The sequence below is a fragment of the Chiroxiphia lanceolata genome, chromosome Z, assembly GCF_009829145.1.
Source record: "Chiroxiphia lanceolata isolate bChiLan1 chromosome Z, bChiLan1.pri, whole genome shotgun sequence".
Taxonomy (NCBI): Eukaryota; Metazoa; Chordata; class Aves; order Passeriformes; family Pipridae; genus Chiroxiphia; species Chiroxiphia lanceolata.
In genome coordinates this window covers 2,294,187-2,320,272 of record NC_045671.1, presented here as the reverse complement: position 1 = coordinate 2,320,272, position 26,086 = coordinate 2,294,187, and the positions used below count along the sequence as shown (strand labels likewise).

The 26,086-nt window shown below is 41.6% G+C and overlaps 1 protein-coding gene across 4 annotated transcripts in view; it reads right to left on the bottom strand.

The window, feature by feature from the left end:
- Positions 1-26,086, bottom strand: part of ST8SIA5 (ST8 alpha-N-acetyl-neuraminide alpha-2,8-sialyltransferase 5) — a 69,076-nt gene that overhangs the window by 8,815 nt on the left and 34,175 nt on the right. For 3 of the 4 annotated variants that reach the window (XM_032676140.1, XM_032676141.1, XM_032676142.1), the window contains exons 3-7: positions 22,119-22,226; positions 10,503-10,595; positions 8,191-8,277; positions 4,858-5,002; positions 2,472-2,584 (exon numbers count right to left, since the gene is read on the bottom strand). In XM_032676140.1, the coding sequence (XP_032532031.1) occupies positions 2,472-2,584; positions 4,858-5,002; positions 8,191-8,277; positions 10,503-10,595; positions 22,119-22,226 (546 nt within the window). The remainder of the gene's footprint in view (positions 1-2,471; positions 2,585-4,857; positions 5,003-8,190; positions 8,278-10,502; positions 10,596-22,118; positions 22,227-26,086) is intronic. The other variant, XM_032676143.1, reaches the window with a different exon arrangement.

The window sequence follows — 26,086 nt, the reverse complement described above, 5'->3', positions numbered from 1 at the left end:
CTCAAAAATGGTGCTTGATTCACAAAGTTCCCCATATTTCTGAAGATCATGGCTGAACAGGAGAAAATTGTGAGGGTATTTAGGGTAAGAGATGCTTAGTGTTTTCACATTACCACAGTTCAGCTGTCAGGATGATTTCTCAGTGAAAGGGAGAGGGCGAGCACAAAAATCCTTCAAAATCCTTCTGAGACTCAAGAGGTTCACATCTGCCTTCCAGAGAGTCCCTCTTTATCAGGTCAGAGAATTTTTTTTTAGCTATCTTTCTCAGAGGTAGTGTTATTTCCAGCACTTTTCTCTGCTAGGTCATGCAACATTCTTCTGAAGTCCTCCAGCATCCTCAGTTCCACCTAGCACTAGGCACTGTGACCATTGAAAAAGGGTTTTCAAATAATCAGCTTCAATACTTTTAAACAGTAAACTCCCACTAGGACTAAGAATGACTGAATTTTTTGGAAGTGGTAATTCCTTATAAAAATGATAAAGTCTGCTTAAACAGTATTTTTTTGGTAACACTCCAAAAATTCATCCCAACAAAGACAGCATCTCTAAACACACCCAGTGCTTCCTCACAGAGCTCTGCTCTGGCCAGTAGATGGAGACAGACAATAACTACTAGTAACTGCAATTCTTGTGCATATTGTATATATTCTATTGTACTACAATTAACTGCTTTCAGAATTCATTTCACAGAACAATCTGGGTTGCACCCTGCTGGCCACAAGCTTCTTGACAAGAAAAGATTCCCCCAGGTGTCCTGAAGGTGTTGCTGGGTGTTAGTCATGCTCTTTGTGAAATATTTTAAAGAATTATTTCATTGGTGATCAAGATGATGATTCCTGATAGTTTGGTGGACTGATGCCTGGAAAGCAGGTGTGTCCAGACCCAACCCTTTACTTTAAAAATGAAGTCAGCAGACCTTGAGTTTTAAAACACTGTCACATCTTTGTGCATAATCCACATATTTTGGAGATAGATAGTGAACCATGGGTTTCTTTTGCACTAGTAGTGATATATTATTCATATTTCAGTTCTAGCTAGACCTCTACTTAATTAATTACTATTAACAAATACAACCCAGTTTCTAAGTTCTGTAATCATCTGCTCTTTTTTTTTTTAATCGATTTCAGTACAGTTCAAGGAAGAGTAACAGTGGTAAAAAAGGGACTTGCACTAGAAGTCCTTAAATGTAAATTATGAGATTTTTTTGATGTCCATTTTTCTACTTCAGCTTAAAAACTTGTCATCTCCCTGTGTAACATGCACTACTCCTTTCTGATATACTGATAGCTGTGATCCAACACAACATCTACAATAACTATTTAAAGTGTATAGGGTACACCAGGCTTTTAAGAAGCAAATTATGTGAAGCTTGAACTGTTCCACAGACTTTTTTTTTCATCAAAAACTAAGACAATAATTTTCTATAAAGTTGGAATGAGGCAAACACAAGGGTCTGAAAACAATGAATACTGAAAGTAGGACCTGCAAAATTTTGTAACTAATATGATGTCAAATTAAATTAAGACTGCAATGAGCCAAAATCTGACCTAATTATTGGTAATATGAAGTCAGAGAAATTAATTGTTTTGTTCACAGTTATTCCAAACTGACAACAACACACCCAAGATCAGAAAATAGGCCAACAGAAATAAAGAGATTGTTCTTCTCTCCAGAAGAGGTCGTGAATCTGTGAGCTAGCGGTCATATGCCATGACCCAGCCAAAGAGCTTAACAGGATTTAGAGATGGATTAGTCATGCATATGAATAATAATAAAAAAAATAATAAAATCTTTCTCATATATATTAAGGATTATAAAATTGCTGCTAGGTTCCATTATCCAGGACCAGCAGTTGTGGGACATCCCAGTTCATGCAAAACCTGGATGACTCCACATATAGGGGGGAACACAGTAGCAAGACACTCAATCTCTGAAGTGTGTCTCTGCACACCCTGGATTGACTATTGATTACTGTTATTGACAACCCATGTTATCCAGCACCTGAGCTCTGCACCAGTTCAGAAACACAATTCTGAGGCACGTGAGCTGGTAGCTATTAACATCTGGCCATGCAATAGAGGCTGTGCCTCTGTTTGAGATCTGCCCCAGTAAATCATGGCCAGGTTCACAGGACACTGCTCATAGGCTAATGTCCATGGAAAGATAAGTCCATGGCCTGAGTGACAGGGGCCATCCTGAAAGAGTACATCAGACTTTGTCAGCAAGTCAATGATTAACCCCATGGAGTTAGGGAGAAATAATTCCCTAAAGCATAATTTTTAAATAAATACGGTGAGCTGTTTTGTTGGGGCTTTATTTTGAAACATGGCCTTTTGTGCCAGAAGCAGGCTTGATGCAGCCAATTCAGCAAATCCTCTGTTTCCAAGTGAGAAAGAATAGCTTTGGATTGCTTTATTTGCCATTAGAACAGGCAAGAAAAGAAAATTGAAAAACGGACAAGTGGTGGTTACCGAAACACGAAGTCTGCGCTGTCAATCTCCCGGCCACATCTGCTGTTCTTCAGAATTCCTCCATTCCCAACCACTGCACACCTCTTAAACTGGGAGCGGTGGTACGGCATGTCCTGCAACAGCACAGCAAGGAAACAGTTAAAAAGCCAAAAAACACGGAGGCAACAAGTCTGTTTTCTCCTTTTTCCTTTTTTTTTTGGTGCACCTTGCTGCAGGTGCATTGATCATAGGATGCTGACACTGGTTCTGGGGTGCAATATTCCTGTGCTGTACGTGAAAGGACGGGATTGTTTGCTGTGTGATTCAAGACAGCATGGGCCACTAACCCAGATGAAAAAAAAGAAAAAAAAAAAGAAAGAAACAATAGCTTGCTTTCTTCCTAAATTGAATAATGGAAGGAGTACTTTTAGGCACTTGCTTTCCACATGAGGGCATGAACCATGAATTAGTGAACCCCATGCATTGTTTTCTGAGCTGCCTGCAAACTTCTCGCTCCTCAGGCTCTATCTCCTGCTTTTGAGAAGTCTACACACAGAGTTCCAGAGCAGCCAGGAAAACACAAGAAGTCTGACAGCACACTACAGCCATTTGTCAGAAAACAGTCCAAATTTCAGTGCTTACTACTGAATTGTAGTAATACTGATAGTATTAATGGTTATGAATTAACATTTGTATTACCAGCACTAGAGCCTTTGGTCAGACACTTCTTTGGACTTGTTGTAGGAGCATCCCTCGTCTTTCTGTAATCTTTGGGCAAAATTCTGCCCTCACACACAGACACGCAGCTGCTGCTGGAGCCAGAGAGAGTGAAAAATCACATCCCGGGAACAAACTGGGCTGTTAGGGTGAGAGGGCTGTGATGCAGAGCCTCGCCTCGCTACACCTTATGAATATGTAGAGATGTGCTTATATAAGCATGAGAGTGCTCGTTTTGGTACATACATATTTTATCAATAATTTCATTACCGCGAACTACAGAGGGATGCAGTGGTGGCTTGACATTTCTAGGTGATTATTCCCAGGATCTTTCCACGGCATTCATAAGCCATGAGGCAAAAGGGCATGCAATTACACCTGCCTGAGAAAAGCAGCAGCTGTCTGGCAGAGAGGAAATATAGAGCTGTCTGCGCTTTGTGCAGCAATCTCTTAACACAAAATGCCTCAGCAGCTCTGAAAGGGAAATCAGAAGCCAGGTGTCTGTGCTCAGCACAAGGCTCCTGCCTTCCCAGCACTGCTTCTGTGTTTTCAGCCCTTTACCATCTATATTTGCCATGCTGCAGCTCTGCTCTAATGCAGTGGGGTGGCTTTGGCCACATAGGTGCTGCCCTGTGAATCCCAAAGGCATTTTGGTACGTAATAAAGCCTCCAAAGCATCCTAAATCCTACCTGGATAAACACAACAGCAGCTATAGCACACTCCTAGCACAAATGTAGGCGTTTAGTCTTTCATGCAATCATCTGCACAATCAGGCAGGGTTTTGAAGATAATACTCCTGGACTTAGATGTGCCTGTTTTTTGCATGTCTCCAGATGCCAAAGTGCTTTCCTGGATCCAAGCCTTTCCCCTGCTTCAGCCCCAGTCCCCCACGTGCACATTTAGGTAACGGCACTACCCTACCTCTTAGCAGTGCTCAGAAAGCAAATGGATTAAAAGTGGTTAGACCCTGAAGGGCAAGTTCAATGGCACAAATCTAAGTACTTAACCTGAATGTTTGTCTGATTTCATTTATCCCCTCCAAATACCCCACTGTAAATTGATGAGGTGTGCCCATGATAAATTGGCAGCCACATAAGCCCATTCCTGTGCATCAGTCACTATGTGCAGTGGGAATTGCCCACTGCTTATAACCTTGAATGGCCCTGAGGTCAAGGATTACTTGCTAAAAATGTTTTGGCTAATCCTTTTACATTTTATAATTTATTATCTGTATTTTTAAACAATATATTTAAAAATTGTGCAGCCTGTTCACGGATAATCTGCAGATGAAAATAGGTTTAAAAATAGTCAATCTTTTTTAATATGAATTATAAAATAATCATGCCAAAAAGAAATGTGGGTCTACCCCAAATGGTGGATTTATTATGCATGAAAATTGTACTCTGAAAAGTTCTGACCAGTCAGTGTCTCTTTATTCAGCTTTCTTAAGTCACTTCATTAACTACTTTGCTCCTAGGTCAGCAACACTCTGCAGGAAATTGTATATATTGCAGATGACCACTTAAAAAATAGGATGGTTGGCTAAAATATTGTATGAGAAAGAAACATTTTCAAAGTATAAGCAATGAATTTTGTAGAAATGTCAGTCAACTGCTAAATGCTTGGCTACAGGATAGTGTCTAATGCAGCAAGTATAGTGAAGTTGATTCTGCAAATGGGCAGAGGCACCTTTGGAAACATTTTGAAGATTTCTTGGTTGATATGGAAGATTCCACTAGTGTCCACTTCATATTTCAGTTTAGTTCCCAGGGGAGTGTTTTTCTGGGTGGTGAACAGAAAGGCAGGGGCATTGCAACACCTCGACAGAGTAGACCTGTGAAATGAAAAAGAGAGAAATAAGATTAAGGAGCTGAAGGCATGATAGAGGATTTGCAATTGCTGTTACTCCTAAAAAGGGATTTTTCAGCAAAAAGAAACATTTTAGCTGTAGGAGGGGTAAGACGGTGCTTTGCTGGATTTTCCTTCAGCAAATTTTGGATTTGGTGAAATTTTCCTTGACTGAGAAAATTATGGGGGGGAAAAAAAGAGAATAAATGAGACGTGCATCTGTCTTTCCTAGGCTGTAGGAAATACATGTGGAAATTCTGCCCTGCTCCAGTACCTAAAGCTGAGCTTCTGCCCCCAATATCCTGGGGACACCACCTTAAAGAATTAGGCCTTTCTGCTTTAGAGATCTTCCACACTTTGCAAATTATATTCTCATCACTGGGCAGGAAATGCAGGGGCTAAAGAGTTCATCTGGGGATGTGGATGTTTGGCAGGACAGGTACTTAAACACAGAAATACCTAAAGGCACTGCCCCACTTACCAGACTACTGTGGGGCACAGCAAACTCTGAGTGCAAAAAAAGCTTTTAAAGGTCTTAGTTTTGCCTTTGGTCCAGCATATGTGCACCAGGAAGATGATGTGGCTCTGACAGGTGGGGGGGTGTGCCAGGCAAATTGGTCATGGCTGTGACTCCAAAATCTCAGACAAACGGCCAAAATTTTCTGTGTCTCTGGGACAAAATCGCAGGTATTCTGATGCAAACAAGAACCACATGAAATCCCAAAAATGGGAATTGTGACATGAGAGAAAAAACATTCAGCTCTGAGCCCTTTACCATGTTTCTTATGAAACTTAAATAGGAAAAGCACCTTTCCAGATAGGGTTCCATTTCTTAGCTCCCATCTTTCCCCGAATGCTTTTCTTCTATTACTGGTGGAACTGAAAGCCCTGACTTCAGGTCCCTCTTATTCCAGAGACAGTTTATTTCCCAGTCAATGCATTTTGTGCTTTTAATGAAAAATACATGTCATGGCAAATGCACAAACATGAAGACAAAGCCAAATGGCTCTCAAATAACCTAGATTAAATACCTTGCCTCTAGGGTGTGTGGCCTCATTATGAGTTGAAAAAATAACCCAGTCTTCTTTGTGGGCTTTATTACAAGCACCAGAAAGCAAATACAGAATTATGCAAACATTTCAGTGATGTCCAATTACTATTATGTACTTGACTCATGTGGAATGACACAATATGATGATCAGATCAAGGCAGCAAATGAGACTGTATTAAGTCAGTGAATGATCTCTAACAGCAAAATTACTAAATAATTACAAGCAAGTATTGAAATTAAGTTGTGATATTTGGGATGTGAAAAAAACTCTTTATTGGTTCTGCATTAAGGAATGGAAAGAGATGTTGTTCCATGATGACCAACTGGTTTTCCAGAGTCACATTCCTTAATGCAAATGTCTGATATCTGATGGAGGAAGAGACTCAATGAAATTGATTTCCCTAATCTTCAGATACAAACACTAGTGTGATTTTTGTGCTTCCTCCCTCCCTGTTGCTTAAGTAGCTACCATTTAACTTCTGTTGGATTCTTCCCATCTCACCAGATGGATCAGAACTGGCAAAGTTCAAAATACCACAGCTCAGAGCTGTTATACCTTTCAGCCTCCTACTAGTCAACCTCCAAACTCAGAGACTTTGGTCTGGATTTGAGAGGCTGCAGTTCCCCCACACACTCACACACGAAGTCTCTGTCTTATTGCACAAAAACGAAACAGACTTTGAACACTTCTTTTGTTTTGTTTTGTTCTCATGACTACCATGATTGGTGTTCCTGGAACCAGCTCACAAGGGCTAGGTTACATCTAGGTGCCAGTGGGGGTTTCTGACGCGGCGATACATCAATCTCTCCTCTTTTTCTCTTCTCAAAATCAATTCTCTTTTTTCTCTCAGTGCACAGGGAGGAGAGGAGTTCTTTGTTTAACGTGATGGTGTTGGTGGCCTCAGACAGACTGATGCTCCTCCTGTCCTGATGGTCTTTATATAGTCCCTTGCCATTGCTCCCACCTCTGCGCTGGTCCCATACCTCTTCACACCTCAGTGTGCTCCTTGCACTCTGGGAACAATCATTACTTCTCTTACTCCAAGCTGTCTTTAAGATAATGAGTTTGTAATCTTGAATGGCTCCTCTCTTCAAAACAGGCTCTGATAATTGCCCACACCAAGTAATTTCCAGAAAAAAATATAGTAAAATATCCGTAAAAAATTTATGAGTACAGATCACATTGGAAAACCTCCTGTGTGCCTGGGACTAACAATGTTATTTTTAAAGATGTCAGTGACTAACTCAGCACATGCATTCTCACATTCTCTCATTAACTCCTGACAGCTATTTCCTGGAATCATGTAAAAGAATTTGAGATAGAGCTGGTGGCTTTATTCTAAACAACAGCTCTGAATTGTACCAGTGGCTTACAGACTTAACCAGTCTCTGCAATACTTACTCTGAAATAACGTGTTTTGTCTAAACCTACGCAAATATGGCACTTGAATATATCAATATACAGCATTCAAAAATTGTTTTGGCTCCTTTCTACTATTTCCCTCACAAAACCAGTTTCAAAAGCTGTATCTTGAGAGGATCATGGGGACCTTCAGCAAAGACAAACTCACAGGAAGAAAGACAGAGTTCTTCAGAAACAAACTGAGAGGTCTTGGGAGATCAGAAAAAAATATGTAGGTAGCCTGTGAATAATAGCTGAGAAGCCAATTAAAAAAACAAAAGGAAGTCATAAACAAGGTCTGACAATACCTGAAACACCACAGAAGAAGTCCAATTATAACATTTTGTCGGCCAAATTTGCAGTGCCAATAATTCTAGCCTTCCAGATCACCACAGAGTTAGGTTGATATATTAAGTCCAGCCATTAAGGCTTGTCTCCATCCTCACTTCTGCCTGAATCATACCTGTAAGTCTTTCCCCTACCAAATTCCTTGCCTTTCCTTGAAGAATCTTCCACATGACAGAAAAGCATACTTTTATCTTGCTGTTGACATTTTAAAAGTAGGAAAAAAGTCCGTATTTATTCAAAAGGACGGTACCCCAAGAGCTAGTGTTATAATAGTTACTCTTGTTATCCATATGAAGGTTTGATCTCTCTACAGGAAGCTAAACTCAAACTAAAGTATATTTTACTCAGCCTCACTAATGTGGACCATTCTTACTTGAATAAATTGGCTTCTGTGACATTCATCTCCCATTTGCACATCTGTAGGTTCTTCCATCTGTCGAACAATTCAGTTTGTTTCACCCTAAAAGATAAAATGAAAAGAAAAATAAAATTTCAGTTTATTAGAAGGGCTTCTTTTCCTAAAACAGCCGCAGGCAGGGTACCATGCTGTTGGCTTTTGACCAGTCAGCCTAGCTGGTACAAAATGTGTCATTTTTATTTGTTTTTCTGCTCAGACATAGCCACTCTAAAGTCACGTGTGCACAGGTACTGATGTTTGGAAGTGATTTCTGTTCCCTGGTATTCTTTCTCAATTTCTTCAGGATGAAAAATGCAAAATTAAGCAAGAAGAATCTACTCTACCAAAACCTACTGGGAAGCCAGTGAGGGTCTGGCAACTGGGTTTGGATGGGGGGGGAAATTGCACCTCTCAGAAGGGCCCAGGAGGGGGTACTGGGAAAGAGGATACATTAGGTCAACTATGGCTGAGTGTTATCAGAGAGTTTAACCTAATCCATGAGATCCTACAGCATGGCACTGTAGGTAAACTTATTTTCTGAACTGCAAGAGCACACACGTGGGGATAAGCATCTGTGATGGCAAGAGGACATGGAAAGCTCTTTACATAAGGAGCTCTCCCTCTTCTTCTCTTAATCAATGTACCTGCAGTCACGTTAGAAAATGAGACTCCTATTTCTACTAGGCTGATACAAGGCAGCATATTTTTTGGTGATATCACCAATTCCAGCCACTCCTGCCTTAAAGCTCATACACATCCTTCTGTATTTGGACAACAGAGATAAAGGCCTTGCAAATATCTAGAGGGAGGGAGCAACTGCATAATCTTGCTAAGAAATTTGGAAGTCTGTGATTTCTTCTAGATTGGTAAGTCTTAATTAGTTCTCTTCAGGCTTGAGGGCTTCGAATATTTGAATAAAGCAAAGAGTTTTAAGATAATTATATATTTAGAGTGAGTAGAACTTAGGATTTCCCAGGCTGTGGAAGTTACAGGAAGGAATTAGGTCATATTGTACTTTCTGTAGCCCACCAGAGCACATTAACTTGGAAATCTTCCATTACCATAAGGTCTGACTCTGGAAATGTAGCACATTAGAAGCAAGAGCGTCAGTAGAGCCCAGCATAGTAAGAGAGCTTAGTGTCAAATGGCATCTACTGTAGAGGTAAAGATAAATCCATCTGAGCAGGAGCCCACTACCTTCCCTGGGTCATCGGATAAGATGAAGAAAAATGAGCAATTCCCTGTGCCCTCTGATCAGTATGAAAAAAAAAAAAAAAAAAGGCAATTCAAAACTCCCCATCTTCAGCAGAGCATTGGCAGAGGTGTGACATTCTCACCCCTTCCATTTATTTTTAAGCACTGCAAGTCAGCAAGCGGTGCGAAGTGTGTTACTCGTGTATCCTTCATCCAGTACCAAACACAGAAGGCAAGGACATAACCTACATTTTTCTGTGCACAAAGTCAGTGAGGGAGACATGTCCAAAATTGTGCAGACCTGGAGCAACAAACTGTATTTTCTGAAGCCTTGACTGCTGAATGTTGTGTCCAATAAGTTCCATTGGCAAACTAACTTTTTTTTTTTCCTCCCAGTTTCATTGCTATGGCTTCACAGACACATCTCATTCAACTAATTTGTTTCCTGATCTACTTACAGGACCACAAAGCACAAATTATAGGTTTTTTACTGTTGCTTCAGTAACATTTTCCTTTCTACTGAGGTTTATGCAGTTGTGAAACTCTCTGCAGCTTGAGGAGGTGAAAAATACAAATGGTCTCAGAAAATATCTAAGTAAATTAATAGAGGAGTCTATTGTCCACTCTGATTACTGAAGTCTGGACTCCATCTGCCACTCCACAAGTCCCCATGCCAGTATTTATTATCAGGAAGGGCTGACCTTTTTGCTTTCTTTCTTAGCCTTTACTGCTGGCCACTGTCAGTGATAGACCCTTGAGCTAGAAGGACACTTGCTGTGAGTCAGTCTGGCTGTTCTTACTCTTCAATTACTTGAAATATGGTACTATAAACACTGTATTTAACTCCAAACAATAACACTGAGTCTGACCAAAATGTCTCAATGTGTCTGAAAAGCCTCCATTTTTTTCAAATGGACCTCAGGTCAAATTCAAATACTGTTTGCACATGTAAGAGAATCTCAGGAGTCCCTGCTGAGATCCCTGTTGATGGGATCTCCTGAGCCTTGCATCTTTCGACAACATCATTATAAGTTATCATTTATCATATCCTGCCTGAAAAGTAACCTTTTTAGCAAGCTTTGGTTCATACTTACATTGACAAAACCTTCACCTCAATGATGTCCTGCCGTAATTCCAGGCATTTGGTAGAGTTGTATTCCAAAGGCCCCTCATAAAACTCAAAATACCTGAAGAAGAACAAGGAAAGATACCATAAATAAGGCTTAGACTGGAATACTTGTCTTGCACATCAACAAAACTTTGCTGACTGTTGTCATTTATGATTTTTGCCTAACTTGAGACTACAGTTCCTGGCTTATGGGCAGGTTATTCCTTCACAGGAGAGCACATATGTCATTGCTGATTGTAGAACAGTCACCCACGCCCAGTTCGTCCATCCCTACAGGAGTTCATCTGTCCTGTGGTTCCTGCGATCACCAAGAAGGAGCAGTTACCTTTTCCAGCAGTCAGCACTTGGCAGCTGGAACTGATCACTTATGGAACACTGTTTCCATCTTTTGGGTGCCCAAATGTGCTAAGAGTTGAAAAAAACAGTACCATAAGTGTTGTTCTTGGGTGGAAAGCAAAGTGCTAATGGTGTATCCTGTCTATGGAGACTATTCCATGGCAATTGAGCCTTTCATTAGGATTTAGTCTTTTGCTACATTTGGAGGGGAAAGGAGCCAGGGATTTTCTTCTAAAAAAAAATGTTGAGAACGAAAGGATTTGAATGCTCAGGCACAGTACAAACAATAGTGTTATTCTAATTAAAATATGAGCATAAATCTTTACTTTTTTGGTTAATTTTTCTGCCTTAGACATTGGACTGGAGTGAAGGGGAAACAAAACACAATGGTAACTACTCATGTTTAGGGGCAAGAGAAAGCTCGGGCTGTCCAGGGAATTCAATGAATCTGTATTGAAAGAGCAGACAAGATTTAGGGTTTAAACCGAGCTCTGTGTCAGTTTCACCACTTATCATTAGACATCTGGATTAAAACCTAATTCCTAAAGCCTGCACATTCCTATGCAGCAGTTAAGGGGACAATTAAGAAACAAGAGAAGATGACCAGGAGAAAAAGGTATTATGAACAAGGCTAGAGCAAGTTCTTTTGATGGATCCTTGAAAATCTTGGAATTCATGAGTCCCTAAGTCCAAACTACGTTTTGAATTTTCAATAGGAAATAAAAACACAATGTTCTTGGAAGACCATTCTTTAACCCACAATTGGAAATGCAATATTTTTTGTCATTGTAAAATAACATCAAAATTTGTGTTTGACCCAAACATATGTGCTCAGTTCTGCATCCCTGAGTAGGAAAGCCTTGTTAGTTTCCTCAGTAGTTCACCTTTACAGTTAATATTGGAATTTTCGGGGATCCAAAATCAATCTGTTCTGGAGAAGTGCTAAGCACTCACATCTCCATGGGGAACTGTAAAAAGAAAGACTGTCCAGGCGTCTCCAACATGGTCTCCAAAGGCCAGAGGCATCTAAAATCAAACAGCTTCTGAATTTTGCTTTTTCAATTGATCCAGAAATCAATGTGATAAAGCAAGACAAAAAGAAAACCCACAGAAAGGAGAAAGGGACTATAGTGTGTAACTGGAAAAAGTCCAAGAGCCTCCCAAAGCAATCTGCTGGTAACTGGGAACATTTCTATCCTGTGAAATGCTGCTTTAGGAAATGTCTCCTTCACCTCTCCCTGAGGTTTTCACTACCTCAGCTTTGCTAAATCCCCAACCAACCAATTCTGTGATCCAGTGAGGGGCAAAAACCTTGAAAATAAAAAGGGAAAGCCCATATTTAAAAGGTAGCAGGAGGAGAAAAATGAATTCCTAATAAAGAAGTAAACTGATTACTATCAGGAAAAAAAAAAAAAACAACCCACAATAGCTCATCAATCTTTAAAAAATGTGGCTACTTGGAAATGTATTTGCCTAGTCTTCAAGGCAGAAAAAAAATTTATTATTTTTTTAGAGGAAATTATGTATTTAAAGTGTTCCATAATCCATGACAACTCTGTGAAAAGACTTCCTCAGCCTCCCTAAGGGAGATCTAACACGAATCTTCACCTGGGCTCTCACCAAAAGGCTTGGGCTCTCCTTCCAGCTCAATCATTCACCTGGGCATGGAGCATTTACTACAGAGCAGCTGAAATCCACTGCACTGGCACAGCTCCTGTAGTGCTTGTCTTGTTGGGATGGAGCTGAGAAACTTGTGTGTTTTGAAAGCTGCTTCGACTGAATTTGGATTAAGAGCTCACCTACCTGCACCAGGCCAAAGCCCTGTGTGCAGGTACTCTGGGTAACTTTCCCAAACTAAACCAAAGTCTTTCTCTTTAGACAGCATCATAGGACTTCGTACTTGTCATAGAGTTTTCAGGGTTTAAGGAGTCCTCTTTGGCTGCCAGTACAGGCAATCTTTTCATCCTTCTGAAATGCTCTTTTTTTTTTTTTTAACTGTCTTTTGCATTATCAATTCTTTAGTTTGGTTCTTTGAGTCAGACAAGGCTGGGACCCTAAACGTGCATGTTCTACACAATAGCTAGAGGCAGGATACACCCCCAAACAACACACAGCACGTTACACACCACTGCTGCTTCTTAAGATGTAGGGGGGATAGCAATGTCTATCAGTCTCACCCTTGCCTGTCACCTAACACTGGGTTTCAGTACCTTGCATGTGCCTCAGGACAGATAAGAACAGCAAAAATCTAGATTAGCATGTATTTTTATCTCTCCTGTGCACTTCTGGCTCTGCTGCTAAGTTGGAGAATGGCAGTTCAGATGTCAAGCAGCACATGCTGTCACGTGGGAACACCACAGCAGGGGAAAGCTGGCTTCAGCCTGTGGCAGTGGAGTCAAAGACGTCGTTTTATGAAATGGAGATGAAATTTCCTGTGTCCCAGCCATTCCCTTTGATCGTTGCCTGTTTACACCATCCACAAACCAAAAATAGAAATGGGAAAGGATGTGTTACCGAAGTGGCGGAAGGTTAAGGAGGAAAGGACTGGGTAAAAAATAAACCACTTCTGGATCTGAAGGGAAATCAATCCATGAGACAGCACTGCATTTGTAGTAGAGGTATTCCATCAGTCCACAGCTTCGGAGAGCACAGGACTGTCCTGCAAGTCTCTAACTCTCACCACAACTCCAGATTCCCCAGCAGAGCCACTGGGAGTATTGAATTCACCCTTTGGCACCTCGTGGAAGTGCAGAGGGAGGATATGTGGAAGAAGCTGGATGACACACTGCAGGTGGGGCACCTCCCTCCTGAGGAAAAGGCAGGGGACACTGACGGCCGTGTCATTCTGTGCTGAGAGGGGAGAAGATGCTGCTGGCCACGGGGTGAGCTCGACTGAAACTAACCCAGTGTGCCTAAGCCACTGAAAAATCATCATTTGGGCTGTCCTTCATAAGCCCTGAACCACACTGAAGCAGGCAGCCAGTCACTGAAGCCTCCTTAGTCTTAGTGCTGCTGATGCTGCAGCAGTGAGGTTGTAATCATTAATGATGCTGCAACATCATTAAGGATTTTTCAAGGCGGTATCTGGTCAATAAACTAAGAAAAAGAAAAAGAAGATTCCTCTCCTTCTCCAAGGAGTGTTCATGCTATTCATTTGCTTCACAGCAATTCCCCTCCTGCTACAGACACGGAGACAAATTAGCAGAGGCAGTTCCCTGGAGCTCCAGCCAACCTCTTCCCACAGAAGTGCTTCATGTTGTACTTCCCTGGAATACAGCTTTTGCACAACACTAGGTTCTAGCACAAGGAACATGGGTTCCCTCAACCACCAGAAATGCCCTTTAAACCCAGCTCCTCCTCTTGCCAGGGTCTGGTCCTGCTGGGAGTGTTTGGAGACCAGACCCCCGTGCTTTCCCACAGGAAGCATCACTCTCACCCACTCCCTGGGCTCTGAGAGCTCCTTCTGCCTATTAACTCCCACTCTAAAACATGTAGTTCCCTGTGAAGGAAGATGTATTTGCCTGTCAGAAAGCTTAATTAGCCCAAATGGAAACTGTCCTCCCCGTCATCCTCCTCGGTCTGATCTCCAGCTAAGAAGTAACGGTGTAGTTCAGTTTATTTTGATTTATGCTCTTGATTAGTGACAAATGACAAACCTGACTACACTACTTACTCCTTTTGCTACAGGAAAGGTCTATGTTTCAGCTTTACACAAATGACAGTCAAGTTTTATGATCCATAAAACAGAGCTGATGTCACCACCAGAATATCCTCTCTCTTCATTGGCTTCGCTTCCCCTGTTAAAATATAAATAACTTTTATCCCTCAAAGGTCACAAGTCTACAGGAAAACCAATGCAAGAATTCATGGTTCTTTGTAGTAGAGAGCCCAACTACAAATGAATCACACCAAACAGCACAGTTGGATTGTCCTTTCTCAGGGCACTAGTGTGTAGTGGACACCACAGACCACTCACTGCTCTGTGTGCACTCACCTCAATTGTGTCTTTCAAATCTACAACACTTTGACAGGATCAAATCCTGGAAACACCACACAACACGAACACCACGCAAGCTGCAAGTGCTCAGAGGGGATGGGTGTTTTATGGCTCTCAGAATTGAGTGCCTGGAAATGAGATGCTATTCACTCTGTAATTTTCCATTTTTGACTGAGACTTTCTTCTTTTCTAACCTTCATGTCCCCCATTGCAACCTCACTTCCAGCTGAGCAGCCTGCTGAGCTCGCTGGTGAGAGGCACATTTGGTTTCTCAGCACACCAGCTAACTCTTAGGTCTTTGATCATCTGCAGTTGGGTTGCAGCTGCTTTGATCAGAAGTAAGCTTTTCTTGATCACTCTACATGAATAGAAAAGCCCAAGACTTCAATCCTGCCTTCAAGTGACGCTTGGGTTGAGACACTGATTAGTCTGATATGTTGAACAAAGGTTTTAAAATATAATTGAGTGTAATGGTCAGGCATCTTTTAAACAAGATTTAACATCTTTTCCCCCACAGAAACTGCCTTCCCATTCATTTTTCTCGCTCCTGCAGAGCCAGTTCTCGACACTGTTTGCGGTGAGGCTGCAGAGCATCGCAGGAAGGATTCCACCTACCCTGCAGGAAAAACAAAGATCTTTCCAAAAATATACATTATCCAGTGACTAAGAAATGAGAATAAATGAACCAAGCCCTGCAGGCTTCCACTAAATACTTATTAAGAGTGCTGTCCAATTATCAGTTCCTGCTCTCATCAGTATGGGCAGATTCACAGCCAACCTCGAGTCTAGATTCATCTTCCCTATTCAGGAACCTTGCAAGTGGGCCAGAGCACATCCCCCAAAGCACACGGGGACTCACATCTGGCAAGGTCAGCGTGGGAACTTCAGGCTCCCCATATGGAGCATATGATGGCTGTAGAGGCTCTGGAAAACTCACCCAGAGTAAAACTTCACCAGAGGCCACTGTGACTGAATGACCAAATCCCTCTGGCCTTTGCTTCTGTTAGTATTTCTACGTGGCAACATCAGAAACTACAAGATTTGGTCAAAAGGTTTAAGGGCTTGACATCAATGCAGTGATTTTTCTCCCTCAAAGAGTGCTTCCTATCACTTCACATGGCCTGTTCTCCCAAGATTACTCTGGGAAGGCATGATCCCCATTTGGCAGGTAAAGAAGCTGATGTAGATGTTGATTGACAGGATAGTCCATGGCAGATGGGAACAGAGAACTTGGACTCTCTTTTTGTAGACCCTACCTAACCATAATTACCACCAAGAAGAGGAACAGTCTGATGGAAATCATAAGGACTTTTCATACCACACCTTGCAAAAGAAAATGCCTGTGGATGCACCAATGTTAAATGAGATCCCTCTGCACTGAGAATTGGCAAGTGAAGCAGAACTAATTAAAACTTCACTAAGGCTGTGGCACAAAAAAATTACATTGCTGCTTGTGTTGTTTCTGCTGTTTGAGAGCCTGAGTTGACTTGCCCCCAGCAGGATGGTGCTTGAAAAACTGAGCTGAGAGAGAAGGAGTTGTGGGCTCAGTGGAGGAGACTGGAAGAGCAGTGGTTTTCTCTTATGCAGGTTGATGAAAACATTTGACTGTCTCGTCCTCTGAGACAACAAATATCAAAAGAGATGTTTCACATTCCTCCTGGCTACCACCTGCTGATGACAATGTCACTGGCAATAACTGGTTTAAATCCTTTACCATCTTCATCTCTAGCGCTAGTAGATGCATTAGATGTCTAACTGATCACGAACCTTCAGTATGTGTATGTAGGTAGGAACAAAATGTGTCACTATAAACTGTGTCAGGTAAAAAAATTAAAATGTAAGTAAGAGGAAATGGCCATACACCTTCCTATACATTGTGTGGTAATAGCTCTTCTGAACTACTGCATCCAGTTCTGACATTTCATCTTCGAGGGTTCAAGATGCTGGCAAGAGTTACAAAAGGACCTGTGGAAATTATATGGATTCTAAAAAATTATGAGAGGCGTATGACGCCTGATCTAAACATATGGTGACTGAGTAAGGAGATACTGCACCAGGAAGCAATTACTAGTGGCAGGAAAGTTTTCAATACTGTATAGCAAGGAAGCCTGGAAGCTAAAGATAGAAATGGCATCTTTAGTTCAGGTTTTCTTTCTAGAAGAACCAGAGTAATTAAAATTCAGGAGCTGGAATTCCTGTACAGGGACTCACTCTTCCCTGGAGATTCATATAGCTGAGGTTAAAAGCTATTGATTCATGAACCTCCTGATCATCCACTTAGGATATTTTGAAATATCCTTAACAAGGTCATAAGTTTTTCTGGGTTTTGATAATGGCAACAGGAATGTCAATCCACCAAGGCAAGAGCGTTTCACCAAGATACCCTGCCTATTTTCCAAATTAAAAGATTTTTACTTTCAGAAAACCAAAAGTGCTCCCACTGACCAGCCCTAAATTCCTAAGTTTGGTCTGCACAGAGGAGGAGTGGCTTTAACGTTTCTGTCCATTAAAGCAGTCCACAGGTGGCTCATTGAACCTCCTACATCATCTTAAAAAAAGTGCACCCATCCACCCAACTGTCGTGCCTCAGAGGTGCTCCTTTTGTGCATTCATTATTTAACCTGGTTCCCTGACTTCATAAACATTTTACACACCTGTGCAGTTAAGATGATAGCTGTCATACCCCATGGAGGTGTTTTTCATCACAGCCACGGAAGGTCCTGGCAAACTGGCACTGGCTGCTCTCTGCCACTCTGACTATGATCTCCTGTCTTCATGTCTCCACACACAGATCACCTGGGATTGCTTGGCTCTGCTACCCAGTGCCACATTAGAAGTGTGAACTGACCAAACATCCTCTCCTGGCAATGCCACGTTGCTCCCTTCCAATCAGTCCACTTATCTGAGACACAATTTCAGCCTAACACACCACCCAGTACAGCTCCACTGTAACAGCAGTGGGTGTAACAGCAGGAGCTCCAGCAAAACAAGCCCTAAATGGCACAGCAAAGACCAGGCTGCCTCCTGCTTATCACCTGAGATAAGCCCACCTTGCAGTCCATGCTTTGGAGTCAACACTACTCCCTGTGCTTCCTGGGTCCTCTCTCACACAGACTGCCACCCCTCTTCATTCAGAGGTTTCCCCACTGTGCAATGTGTGAATGATGTACTGCAGAGAACATCGAACTGTAGTTTTAGGGACACTTTGGTGCTTCTTTTCTTTCACCGTATCAAAACAACACTGCCTGGTGACAAGCAGCAGTGGAGTATGCTGCAGGAAGCCCTATTTTACCAATGTCATTTCAAAACCCTCCAATTTTTAATAAACTGCTGTGTGGCTGTTTTAATCAAGCCCATTCCCATCACTCTGACTGAAATAAGCTGCTGATGTTGTTATCCATATGAACACCTAGAAGGCATAACAAAACTCCTGACAACACTTATACATCAATAACATCTCAAAAGCCACATTTTGGCTTATTGTTGCAAGCAACTGCTTCTTTTTTTTTTTTTTTCCTTATGCCTCTTCAGATTTTAATATCTTTTTATGAGAAACTCAGCAGTGTGACTTAAGGAACATCCTCAGCTGAGGATGAGTCAAAGGCTCAAGCCCTTACATTCATTCTTGTTATATGTGTATTTGATGAAACCAGTTGATTTTGCTTTCTATTTTGGGTATAAAGCCTCAGATTTGTCATACTAGAGAACTGACAGGCCCAAAAGTATAAAGATCACATCTCCTCTCACCCATCAAAGGTTTCTGTGGTCTCACCACTGGAGTCCTATATTAAATCTTATCTTCAGCTCCAATAGACTGAAGAGAACAACATAAACCAACTAATATGACAGATAAATCATCGTATCATTAAGGCAGCTTCTTAGCAATGAAAAATCCTTTAGGCATGACAACTCACAATCCCAGAAAGTTGCAAAACATTTTATAAGGAGAACAGAGGAATCAGAGCTCTAGGAAGTGGTTGTATATATCACTTCTCATAAACTTCTCATCATCAGATAGAACCCTTTACCTGATTCTCCACAAGGATGCTGCAAGATTTATAACACTTAGCACAAAATAAAATGCAAAAGATAGAAATATGAGTAATGGTTGATACATAAGAATCAAAAATAAGCTGGTATTCAACAACTGGTTGACATTGCATCTGAATGGGTGTTTCAAAGTGCTGCAGCCCATCTAGTCCTCCTTCATTTGAAATCCCTGTGGCTTTGGGGAGTTCCTGAGTGTTTCACTTTTACTTCACTTTTACTTCTTGCAAGAATTCACAATTTTTTGCCACCTGGAAGACTCAGCAATCAGGGTGGTGAGGCCCTGGCACAGGTTGCCCAGAGAAGCTGTGGTTGCCCCATCCCTGGAAGTGTCCAAGGCCAGGTTGGACGGGGCTTGGAGCAACCTGGGATAGTGGAAGGTGTCCCTGCCCATGGCAGGGGGGTGGAATAAGATGAGCTTTAGGGTCCTTTCCAACCCAAACCATTCTGTGATTCTATCCTAGTTAAGGAGTGAATCAATTTCTACTGGAATCAGCTTCTACTGAAATCAGATAACATACTAATCTTCATTTCTGTCTTTCTTGATCATTTTCTTGTAACATTTAATCTTCACTGTTCATTGGTTTTGATATGGCCACTATTCTCATGAAGTCTGGCTGTCTTTCAATTCTAATGCACTTATTCTTTCAGTGTGCCTTTGCTTTGGAAGTCCTTCATTTTCATCTAACAAATCACTCCTACAGAATGAGTTGTCAGTGTCTCTACATCCTGTATTAAGTTATGTAATTAAAAGATAAAGAGTAGTTCTAGAATATGTATGGGTTGATACCACTATGTATGAATAAACATGTGTCTATATATATATAAAAGATATGAGCTGATGGAAAGCATATTAAAGTATATTTCAATCAATAACTTTAACCACCAAACCTTTTACAAGGAGGTGTTAGCACACAGTAACCTGCAGAACCATGCAGTGAAAGGTATTTACTGTGCTTATGCTGGCATATAATTAATTTTGTGCACTTCAGACATCTCTCTGGAGTCCTGTAAATATACACAAGTAAAATCAGTTCAGCAAAATGTAGTCTGCAAGTTTTCCATTCAGTGGAAAGAATTATTCATTAGAGTAAGGCCTGTTTTCAATTTATATCAACAGCCTGAAGTTGGGTGTCAGATTAAGACTCTCAAGAGATGTCTCGTGACAACACAGTAAGCAAGGTGATCAAAGATAAATAGTAAACAACTTTTGACATGCAGGAGTCACCACACAGTCTTATCTCCACATTTATGAGGTACGTTTTTATTTTCCTGTATTCTCAGCTTTCATACAGCAGACAAAAGCATAAATAACATCTATAACACACTTATGTATGAAAATATTGCATCCAGAGTTACCCCTAACTCAACACCCCCAACTTTCAGCTCCACTGTCATTAACACTGAATCACAGAATGTTCTGAGTTGGAAGAGACCCACAAGGATCATCAAAGTCCAACTGCACAGGATACCCCAAGAATCCCACCCTGTCCCTGAGAGTATTTTGCCAAACACTCCTTGAGCTCTGGCAGCCCTGAGGCCATGACCACTACCCTGGGGAGCCTGTTCCAGTGAAGACAGAGACGTGTGTTGTATCACATGACACAGAATGTGACATATGCATTTTTACTGATATTATAAACTTTTATTGATGTGATAACCTTTTAAGTTTATATCTAGCTTCTGCAGTTCGAGCCTGCAGTTTGAGTTTTTCGTGTAAGAACCACTTGCATCCTGAACCTCTTTGTCTTTAAAGAGGCTGAAGAGACTGAGAATAGTCCTGTGGTTCAGAACCTCACAAGGATGTATTTTGCATTCAAGGGTTTTGGTTCCCTGTCCTGTAGTCAGTGATGGTTCAATTGCCTCTGTCAAAGGTGTCTTGAGTGGGAAATCTATATTAATTTATTTTCTCATTTCTTTAAGAAGATATGTGTCTTTGTGTCACATTTTCTTTTATATGCCAAGTGCCTAAATTGAAGACTTTGTATATACAGGCTATGTGTGCATACACTAAAAGTGCAAAAAAAACAGAAGATAAATACATGCATACATACATACGTACATGAACCTTTTTTTTTCCTTGCTCTGAGTGAAAAACTTCAGCCTAATTTGGTTCTTTTCATAAGGAGTCTTAACTAAATAAATTAGCAGAGCAGCAGACAACACTTGTACAGGATCACATTACAGCAAGAGCCTTAAGAACTGCAGCATTGCTGCAGTTCAGTGACAGGATGATTTTTGGCAGGTTAGACTCCGTAATGTCTGCTTGCCTTTGAAATGCTATCAGTTGCACAGCTCTGGTTGTGTACGGTTATAAAATGATAATAATTTGAATAAATAAGCAATTTACTCAGAGTTTTACTTATACATGATATTAAAGGTAAGGTCCTTTGAATTATTGGTGGGTTTTTTTCTCTATCTTACAGTGTTTCTAAGATTTCCCTGCTACTTATTGAAATTGATACTACACGTGACTCAGGATTTCTAACCTCTTCAACTGACAATGTTCCAGGTAGATAGCCCGAATACTCACCCTACACCTGTGCCTGAGTTTATGCAGATGGCCTGTGATAGCTGTGGAGCTCTTTAGGCACAACTGCTTCCAGTTTCCTGACTATGCACGTGACCCTTCAGACACCTGATCCCATGTCAAATTTGCTAAGTACAAAAAGTGTAACAGCACATCAGTGCTTCTCATGTTTTCAAATGGTGTAAATAGAGGAAACACTCCAGCCTTATCTTGACAGAACACTTTTGCTCTGCTAGGCCCTGGAAAGAATGCAAGTTAAACTATGTTTTCTTAGAATACATGTTCTATTATGAAGACCAGATTCTCCAGTGTGCTCTGTGTGCATCAGTACTGACATGTTGTGATATTCTCCGTCCAGTGTTGGGACATTCTCCCACTGCCACATCTTGACACACAGTGCTGGTAGGGAAATGGAGATAGGAGAGACCAAGACACAGAAGTCACTCTCCTGCATGAATGCTTATGGCATATTCCAAAATGTCCCTGAGGCCTTGAAGGGGGAAAACAGCACGGCAGCACTTGGGCAACTCTGAAACCCTCTGTGCCATGGGCAGCAGTGCCAAACAGCCAAAGCACACTGCAAATCCCATTTTTCATACAGCCTGTGCTCACATTTATGGTTCATACAAGGAGAGAAATATCTCTGTAGTCATTCCCTTGGGTGTTGGTACCTGGTGACTGTGTCACTGCCACTCTTCACTGCTCCGTCATCCGTGAAATTAAAGGTGCCGGTCCAATTTGCCAATTCCTCTCCATTCTGCCAGCTAAACTGCAGCCCTCTAGCAAGAAAACGAGGCAGTTGATATTTGATATCATTCATTAGGTCAAGTCTATCAGCATGACTTCTCATGTCCTATTTCTTAACATAGAAATGTGACTATGACACATTTACCAAAACCAATGAAAAGATACCAAGAAGCACAAGATATCACTTTACTAGTGGCAACAATTAATTTTCACTTCCCATAGACACTAAAAGTCCTTGGCTGAAAAGAAAATCAGGCTCCCCATCCAAATTTGAAGGCTCACTATTCATCTGTGCTCAGAAACAACATACATATGCGTGGAGTGGAGCAAGGTAGAAATTTCATTCCAAAAGACACAAGGGCAAAGAGCTGGAGATGTGGAAAACTGCAGCTCCAAACTACAATTTACATCTACAGTAGTTGTTAAATGTGATGGACACTGGGTCCTGCCTCTAATTTGTTGGCCATGCTAGCAAAGGATTTGTCACAATATATTGCTTCTTTTCCCTGTTTGAACAGAAGACATTTTTTTAAGCCATTGCACAACATAATCATCACAACTCCCTGTTTTCCAAACTTCCACAAATTCATTCCAAGCTCCATGACACCTGCAGTCTTCTGGAAACTACACCTACAGTTGGGTAGAAATCTAAAAATGCTAAAGAAATGTTGGACAACAGTCAAATCCTTCCCCTAGCTCAGAAGTCAACAAAAAAGAACATTTCAGATTGTTATTTTTAGACTTCTCCATTTTAACCCAATTTCATTATTTCAGGAGCCTGGCAGCAGAGTTGTGAACATTTGGTGCTGCCAATACTGAAAGTGAACTTTCAGCTGGATTGTGTGGAAATGGCCAGGGAATAATCTCCCAGCATGCTTTGTCCAAAAGAAAGGGCATCCAGGACCCCTGTAGTTTTTCTGGTCAACAGGCTGATTACAGGGACTGGAGAGTCTCTCAGACCACGTCCACCCTCTGGTCTAATTGGCAGTGGTATAAGCACAGGAAATCAGGAAGGAACAACGTGGGGCGTTAAAATATGCCCGTGGGACTCTCATGAGGTTTAACAAGACCAAGTGCTGGTGCTGCACCTGGGTTGGGGCAGCTCCTGGGATCAATCCAGGCTGGTGATGAACAGATGGAGCAGCCTTGGGGAGAGGGTCCTGGGGGTACTGGTGGGGGAGAGGCTGGACATGAACCAGCCCAGAACCTCCCATGCCCTGGGCTGATCCCACAGCGTGGGCAGCAGGGGAGGGGGGATTCTGCCCCTCTGCCCCCTCAGGTGAGATCCCCCTACAGAGCTGCTCCAGCCCTGGGGAACAACAGCACAGGGACGTGGAGCTGCTGGAGCAATTCCAGAGGAGGCCACAGAGATGCTGCAAGGGCTGGAGCCCCTCCGCTCTGGAGCCAGGCTGGGACAGCTGGGGGGGGTTCAGCTGGAGAAGAGAAGGCTCCAGGGTGACCTGAGAGCCTCTTCCAGTACCTAAAGGGGCTCCAGGAGAGGTGGAGAGGGACTTGGGACAAGGGATGGCTTCCCACTGTCAGAGGGCGGGGTTAGATGGAAGGTTTATTGGGAAGAAATTCTTCCCCATGAGGGTGGTGAGGCCCTGTCCCAGGTTGCCTAAAGAAGCTGTGGCTGCCCCATCCCTGGAAGTGTCCAAGGCCAGGTTGGACAGGGCTTGGAGCCTCTGGGTCTAGTGAAAGGTGTCCTGCCCATGGCAGGGTTTGGAATAAGATGAGCTTCAAGATGATCTTTTAATCCCCTCTCAACTCAAACAGTCTTGGATTCTGGGATTCTATGAATCATATCCAAGTGTGTATACATTATTCTATAATGGCTACAGGGTAATTAAGTGCTCTGGATAATCAGGGAGCCCCATACCTTGTATGTTGCTCTGGCAGTTTTTAATCAGCTGACACTGCTCAAGGTACAATTTCTGAGTATAATACTGGTGTGAAGAAAACAGGAGAAAAACAACTAAAACACCTTCACTCTGAGGCTTGTTGAAATACACACTTGTGATTATCTCCCATGCACCACAATCTAACACATTTTTTGCCACACTGTAACTGGTATAGAAACATGCATCCTTTGAATATATATCTTTGTATAAGACATCTAAATATATGGCCTTAAAAATATCTTATAATTGCTCTAAGTGATATATGGGGAGAGAAAACAGAAGTGTGGGAAAACCAAGTTGGAATCATACTTTTTAGTTTGATTTAATTTACATATTTGAGGTTCAGATATTTGCTTGCAAACTGAAATAGAGGGTATTAATTCAGATAATTAGCTGGTGTTTGTGTGTCCTTCAGAGGTGAACTCTCCTAAAAGTATAGCCAGTATTCAAGCAGATTAAATGAAGAATTAAAACACGCAATAAAGTCCTTCCCTTTTCTATGTCTTCCTGTTGCATGTCTTCCTCACAGCAGAAGAATCTCTTGAATGAGGCTTTTGGTATATTTCACATGCTTCAGCTACATACACAGTCTAACAGAATAACTAATACAAATGTATGCAATTTCAATGGGTAAACTTCAAAGATGGATTCATTGCTCCACATGTAACAGCTGCAAGGAAATCTAAGTAAATGCCCAAAGGTGGAGGGGGGTGAATCTGTCCATAAAGCAAAACAAACAGTAAATTACTCTTGAATGCCCTCCTCTCATCAAGCAGTTTTTTGGGAACAATGTGCACTGCAGCAGGGGCACCAAGTTTGAAGGAGGACATTCACATTTTGGGTAAGATCCAAGAGGAGGTGGGAAGACTATCGCTGAGGAATGGCAGATATGTCTTACGATGACCAGCTTAAAATACTTGGCTTTGAAACGGCAGGAAGGGGGATCTAATTAAGGTACAAAAATATCTACCGAGGGCAAGTAAGGGTCTGGGTATGACACCTTCTGTGGTGAGCGCAAAGTACAGAGCTGTGAGCTTATAGAGCCAGGAGAAATCCAAGTGTGCAGCCCCTAACCAGGCAGATCACACAGGGCTCTTCTTCCAGGAGGTACTCCAGAGATAAACAACACACAGGCTTATAGATACACAAAACACACCACCAAAGAAATGCTGCACAGCTTTCTAGGACTGTGCGTCTCACTGTGAGTCTGTAAGGCTGAGACCAAGCTGCTGCTCTGCATTTTCTGCAGTGGTGGTACAATAAACCTCCTCCTCATGGTAAGAACAACTTCCATGAACAATGGTTTGTGGTATTGTAGTATTGGGACTGAGTAGAAACCAAGGATGAGACATTTAAAAACACCGACCTGAATTAATTCTGTTTCTAACAGGATTACTGAGAGCTTTGCCATTGATTTTGATCAGCCTTGAGTCGGGAGAATTCAATTTTTAAAACATAAAATGTTCTAATCCTCTCAGTTGTGAGTTCTAAGTGTCCATAAAAGCTGCCTGGACAAATTTGCAAACAGTCTGAGAAAATAGAAAAGAGACTTGAACTGCTCCATCAGTATATTTCTTTGGCATATTACTGTAGTTAAATTCTACCACATTCATTCTCAGCACTAACTACATTTAAACTGGTAAACAGAGAAGAGGCAAATTAATCTTCTGTGAATCAGAATTGCAGCACAAAAGCACATGCAGGAAGGAAACACAGAAAAGGAAGAGAAAAAGCAGCAGAGCATAAAAAAGAGGGTAAAGAAAGATTAAAAGAATGGGAGGAAAGCTGAGGAAGTGACTCAGACATAGAGGTCTACTATACGATTGAGATAGTTCATGTAAAACAGTTTAAAAAAAGAAAAGAAAAGAAAAGCTAATTTTACACCTGGAATCATTACCAATGATTACCAATAGTGGAACTTTGCCATTTGCTCAATTTGCAAATTGTGATAACTTCTAAAATTACTATGTTTTCCCAACATGTGATGCTGA